Source organism: Montipora capricornis, chromosome 4, assembly GCF_036669925.1.
Source record: "Montipora capricornis isolate CH-2021 chromosome 4, ASM3666992v2, whole genome shotgun sequence".
In the NCBI taxonomy this organism is placed as follows: domain Eukaryota; kingdom Metazoa; phylum Cnidaria; class Anthozoa; order Scleractinia; family Acroporidae; genus Montipora; species Montipora capricornis.
The window spans coordinates 2,664,381-2,670,880 of NC_090886.1; the positions used below are offsets into that span (position 1 = coordinate 2,664,381).

Below are 6,500 nucleotides of genomic sequence, written 5' to 3' on the forward strand. Positions count from 1 at the left end.
AGGGTAATTTAATTTTTTTTGTACAACCACTCTTTCCTCAGAGGATAAATTCATAGCCTGCTATGATTTTGGCAGGATTTATTTTGCATTCTTGCTTCAGCGACGTTTTCGCGTGGAAGGGAAGCGTTGCAGCAAGCATCCCAAGAAATTAAACAAGTTAACGCTTTGACTCCCAGGAGTGATCAGCATGTAAATTCTCCTCAGAATTTCAATGAAAGGCCAGTCAGACTTCTTCTCGTGTTCTAACAACATCCAGCGTGGTTTATCAGCCTATAAACCGTAGAAACTTGTGGTCTATTGCTTAATTAAATTAATTAACAACTTTCGCCCCTGAATACTACCCAATCACACGAGTCTTCCTTGAGGTTGGCAATTGATTGGTTGCACAAAAAAGAACTTGAAATTAAACCTTATGCTCTTCAATATCAGTAAAATAAAAATTCATTTAATGTTATGGGAATTCAATAACATCTTAGGAAGTACATGTTCGCGAATAAATGTTATTTTAATCATTCGTTGGTTCAATGGCGCAATGATGGTAATCCATCTTCAATAACATCATTATGGTGTCATTTTCTTCCCTGTAAAGTCTATTACGTGTTTGGAATAACAATAACATCAATAACACTGTCGTTTACATTTTTTGATGGTCATTTATGGCAAGTACATGTACACTTTAAACGCACACAAATTTAATGCAGCATGCCGCGAAGAAGAAATAGAATTCCAAACAAAATCCGTAGAAGAATTGTCAAAGCCTCTGAGGATATTAGGACAGACTACCTGTGAGTCGCGGGCACATAGTGTGTGAATATGTACTTCCCAAGTTATGTAATTGTGTCCGCAACTCACAGGTAGTCTTCTGTGGGATCTTCAAGTCTTTGACGAGATGTTATTGAATTCCCGTAAAATAAAATGAATTTCTATTTTCGGTTAATGAAGGGCAAAGGGTGTTCTCGGTAGTGGTCGCACTCTTGGGATCATTGTTGGAAGACACTCGTTGCTAAGCAACTAAGTTACCATTCTTCTCACAAGCGCATTACACTCTTAAACCTAAAAAGTTGCAGGAAGAAATGGTTGCAAAAGGTGCGAATTGATGAAAATTCGCGATAACTAACCAATCCTTGCAGCTGCAGTTATTGTGTCGCCGTATTCATTGCGAACAACACATTTGTATGTTGCCTGATCCGAGGGCTCAAACTGACTAATTTCATACTCGCTGGTCACTTGATCTGTGGTGATATTAGTGGTGGAATTTATTATGACGTTATCCTTGTACCACGTGATCTGCGGTAGAGGCAATCCTTTGGCGGAGCAGTTGACTCGTACAGAATCTCTAATGTTGGGTACTGTGATTAAAGTCGCCGGCTTAGAGGTGAAAACAGGAGATTCTGAGAAAATTAAAGGCAAAAGACTTTATAGTGGTCATACATGCCTCATAAGACTTTGGCATAATATTCAGCAGGGAAAGGTTCCTGGTGAATGGCTTGGTTCAGAGTCTATAAATCTAAATTCAACCTAATTTCTTGAATTTTATTGGGAATAAGGAAAGGGAACCTTGGAATCACTTTTAACGCTCACTTTACTTTAAAGTTTTTTCCCTCTGCATGGATATGCTCCAATGAAACCGCTTCATTTACATCCCTCGATAAGAACAGCTACAAATAATTCAAACCAAAACTATTCCGCAAGTAAGCTGCGCTCTTTACAGGTGCATGGAGGAATCATGCACAGTAAAGGAAGACACCCCGAATGGGATAGGAAAAAATAGATCTGATGAAAGGCATGGAAATAGCGGACCTTTACCATAGATGAGTATCTTTTTACAACCTGCCAACGGCAAATACCATGCAGCTCTTCAAAAGCCCAAATTTCGTTGCTGTATTGTGTAAGACCTTTCTCGTTCTTTTTCAGCGGAAACTTAATTCATGTAACCGAGGTCTTGAAAACAAAATGCTTCATAACAGAAGCCCCTAACCCAGAAGTGTCGATCTTTGGCCCATCAATTAGAATAAGAGTCCCGCCAAATTATGGCCAATCAGATTGGCCCTGATGACCACAACGCGCATGATTGATTGATCTGCAATCTAGTATATGCACGAGGGATTGCTCTTGCTTTAATGCAAAATCATGAACCGTGCAAAGAACACAATACCGCCACGCTTTGTTCACGCAAAAATCTAGAAGTAGCTGTCCTAAAGGCCAGGACATACTAGGCGATAAGTCGCTGTCACACGTCGCGGGGACAAGTCGACGCAACAATTCGCCTTGTGTGACACTATTAATTTTATGAAAATCATTGTCCCTCCGGCAGAACTTTGTGGCCGCGATCAGTCGCACAAATTCAAAGCAGTTTGAATTCGTGTGCAGCCCTGTCGCACCGTGTGTACACTTCCGGAAACAAGTCGCTGGGACAAAATATAAATGAACCAATGAGAGAGCGTCATATGGTCAGCCATATTGAATTAGAAAACTAGTTCACATTCCCCTTCATACGAGATCACTGCGTGTGCACCGAACAGGCGTCGTGTCGCAGCCACGACTTGTTTTGCAAGAAGTACACACGGAGCAACAACGCTGCGACTGGTCGCCTAGTGTGTCCCGGCCTTAAAAGTAGATAATAGGGAGCTTCAGCCTCGACAACGGCGACGGCAACGAGAACGTCACACATTTGCATATTTGGTGAGCAAAAGCAATTGCTTTGCACGCCCTGCTCGTACATCTTTTCATTTCTTTCTATTTCTTTGCCTTCGATAGCAAAACAAGAACGTTAAATGACCAAAACTTGAGGTTTTAAGGAGAACGTCAGCGCTTTAGGATAAATTCTCCCCTAAACTATTGCCGTTCATGCTAGTTTCGTTCTTGAGGGTTTGTCACACCTTTGTCACGTTAAAATGCTAGGAACAGTCGCAAAGCGATTACAATGACGCGGATTCAAGTTTAACGACGACGTTCTCGTTGCCGTTGCCGACGTCGTTGCGAAAGCTCCCTAATATAAAAAAACTCATGAGCCGCATTCCATCGTAGATAGAGACTTCTGGGTTATGGACCTTTCTGTTCATAACTATTTTAATCATATTTCCATGCTGCTTTGGCCCTTCAATGTCCTTCAATAACAAGCAAATTGCTTCAAAAGACTGCCATTTCAGTTTTCAGTCACTCACCAATTGGTTTCGCTTTAAGGAAAGTTCCGTGAATAATCATCCCATATTTGTTTGTTGCTGTACAGAAATAGATTCCACCATCATCGACCGCAGTGCTGGTGATTAAAAGACTGTCTTTACTGGTCACAGTTCGGTTATGAGGTAATGGTGTTGCTGGTGATCTGGCCCAGTTCACCTGGAAGGATTTTATGACATTAATGCCCACAAACCTGTTAGGAATCAAATAGATGCAGGACAAAAACCAAAGGAAATTTTATGTAGGACCAATTGGCGCTTCCCTGTATTTTTTGACATTTGTTTCTCCCTTGATTCTTTAGAATGTCGACCACATTTACCAAACCAAATTGCAATAATTTGTCTCGAATATAAATAATCTGACAGAGTAAGCGTCAGTGCGATTTCAAACAAGAAATTAATTGATGAGCGTTCGCATTACTCGAATATTAAGTGATCGCTTCCGCTTAAACCAACAATGATACCAGGCCTGCTACTGTGAAGCAAATCACTAAAGATTGTAAAAACCTTGAATGTTCCGTCTTTTCAGGAACATCTCAAACCTAGGCCTTCAACTGTATTAACCGAGCGATAGGCCTCAGTTTGAGATTTTCCTGTTAAGACCTCACTCTCAGTAAATCAATAGTTAAATTAAATGCAGTACAGGGAATCCAATCCACTATCCATTCATGGCATCAATTCTTATAAAAGGCAAATAAATAAAAAAAAAAATAAAAGAAAGAAAACAAAAAAAAAAAATAACGCTTCGACTCTATCCTGACGGTCGTTATTGAGTGAAAAAAATTATACAAGAAAAATTCTATAAATACTACAATGAACAGTAGTTAAAAAAACCGATTGTTTAGTATTATGAATGGTCTTTATCAGGAAAATCAAGTCTAATCTGAATATAAAAACGGACTCTGAAATTGCTAAGTTTTCTTTTAGTTGGCCACTTGATTAGCTTTTATTGTTTTCAGTAACCAAAGATTTATTCTTGTATAGTTTTTAACTCGATAATGACGCTACGATAGCGTGGAGACGTCATGTTGTTTTGGGGGTTTTTAACAATCTAATTTTAAAATTCTTTTATCAAATGTACTGTAGTATTTTTCGATGGTCAAATGCATGCCAAAGACACTTCTTCTAGGAACAAAAATTTGGCGTTTTTTAAACCCAGCACTGAAATTTGATATTGTTTCCGGTTCATTTCCTGTCTAACGTTTATAACGGCATAAATGAATACAAACCGGCTCACCTAAAACAACAAGGTCTACTTTTGTTTCTTGGATACCAAACAAATTTTCAGCTCGGCACGTGATCATCCCCTGATCTTCGAAGCGGGCGGCCCTAATCTCGAAGATTTTATCTGTAATGTTAAATCGGCTTCTATCCCGGTAATCTTGACCATGCATTGACCACGTGATCTTTGGAGCTGGATTACCGGATACAGAAATTTCCAGCGACAGATTTTCCCCTTCTCTTACAGAGACGAGCGAAGGAGTCTTTGTCACAAATCGAGGAGGACCTGTTGGTATAACAGATATTTTATCAGACTAAGTGTAAGCTTGATATGTTTTTGAAGAACTAGAGTGTTTTCGCTCATGTGACCAAAAGCCATATTTGCATTCTAAAACAAAAGGAAGAATTCTCATAAAAATGGAGTGCAATGGCGTAAGGTATGGAGCTACTAAGAAAGAGATAATTATTCAGTTCACAATGTTTACTCACCAAAGTTTGTTACCATCATTTTCTTGACCAAATTTTCAATAAACGTTTCATTGGCACTTGTTCCTGGAATCCCTGGTTTACCTGTTTTTCCATCAGTGCCTTTGTGACCACGACGACCACGTGAACCTGGTAGTCCTGTGCTGCCTCGGGGACCTGGTTTTCCTGCTGGACCCGGTGAACCTGGCCCTCCGCGAGGGCCTCGGGGACCTTATGAAAGAAGAAGAAACAATTCTGACATAGCTTCCGTTTACATTCCTTAGATCGACTCCCGCATCAATGGGTGCTCAGTTGCATCGCAGGTAAGGTAACGTTGCAGAAACAATGAAGTAAAATCTTATTTGTCCAAGGACAACACCAAGAAATTCAAACATACTAAGAGTGCACACCATATAACTGTTTTTTCTCTTCCAAAAATTTTACCGTGCATCGACACATTTTTTTTCAATCACCAGTACTACTTCTCGCATTTTGATGGTGCAAAGACAGATTTTTATTGTACGCGAATTGAAAAGAAATTCTCCCAGCCAACAGAGCCCTTTTAATTTCCGGATTTAGCCGCTTAACTCCGAATCGGTCATTGTTTCAAATGTACGAAAAAGCAAGCACCAAAGGCATTGCTATTTATGCGGCGACACAAAGACTCTTGGCTGGCTTCTGTTGAGAAAATAAAGTTTGGAATTTCACCAAAAGAAGCTGATATAATTTTACCGACCTCTCATACAGACTAGTTTCCCAGTTCCGTTGACAGCGATGTCGGTGACCTTCAATCAGAACAGTAGAATTACGTTGAAAGAACATAAACAATGATAAACAATACGAAACAGGAATACCGATAAACAGATGTACGGCGAAATAAAACCAAATTATTTCTTAGTGCCCGTATAATAATGCTCAGGAGAAAATAAACATACTACAAGTGGCGAATCACTTTTAAGTTAGAAAGGATTTCTCTGGCGTTACTGATGTGGGGACTTGGATGGAATCCATCAATAAGGAATTCGTACATACCTGCAGAATGTTGAGTAAATTCTTGACGCACTCTGCACGGCGAATCGCGTCTTTAGAGCCTGATTTAGGATCTTTCCTGACAGTCCGACGGTATCGTTCATTTCTATAGAATTTCGCTGCGGTGGACTTCGAAATTGGCGATGGAACCGTAGTTACGCCATAACTCGTTCCTGCGAGCGATATCTCCTCGCGAATTGAAAAAAGTTCTTTCTCCAAATGAAAAACTTTGGTCGAGAGCTCGTTATCCGGGAAATAAACTTTATACGATAGGAAAGTAATGGAAACGATTGAAAAAACAAGATGAAGCACCACAACTAAAGTGAGATGACTTGAATGAACAGGAGATGCCGCCATTACGTTGACCTAAGTATCGCTGTATTTGATTTGATCCGATTAAACCTTCACTGCACCAAACAAGCTAAGGGTTTCGTTTTCACCAACGCCAATCACATTCACATTCAGCGTTGTGATTGGCTACTTCCAATGGACTTTGTTGGTTTCTACTGCGATTGTCTGCAAACTGATTGACGTCGTTGAAAAACAAAATCGTAGATTAATGAGTTATTAAGGCGCACAATAATTAGATTCAGAAGTGAATCTCAA

The 6,500-nt window shown here is 39.9% G+C and overlaps 2 protein-coding genes across 2 annotated transcripts in view; both read right to left on the minus strand.

Moving 5' to 3' along the window:
- LOC138045015 (uromodulin-like) overlaps positions 1-3,345 on the minus strand; it is a gene marked incomplete at its 5' end in the record, with an annotated part of 7,219 nt that extends 3,874 nt beyond the window's left edge. Inside the window, 2 exons of the mRNA XM_068891373.1 lie at positions 1,119-1,391; positions 3,165-3,345. Coding sequence (XP_068747474.1) covers positions 1,119-1,391; positions 3,165-3,345 — 454 coding nt within the window. The remainder of the gene's footprint in view (positions 1-1,118; positions 1,392-3,164) is intronic.
- Positions 3,242-6,255, minus strand: LOC138045188 (uncharacterized). The gene is made up of 5 exons (XM_068891603.1): positions 5,898-6,255; positions 5,602-5,650; positions 4,890-5,096; positions 4,417-4,686; positions 3,242-3,373 (listed from the first exon to the last, which is right to left on the minus strand). Exons 1-5 carry the CDS (start codon positions 6,249-6,251, stop codon positions 3,351-3,353), a joined length of 903 nt encoding a protein of 300 aa, XP_068747704.1. The 5' UTR covers positions 6,252-6,255; the 3' UTR covers positions 3,242-3,350.
- Between the last annotated feature and the right edge of the window lie 245 nt (positions 6,256-6,500).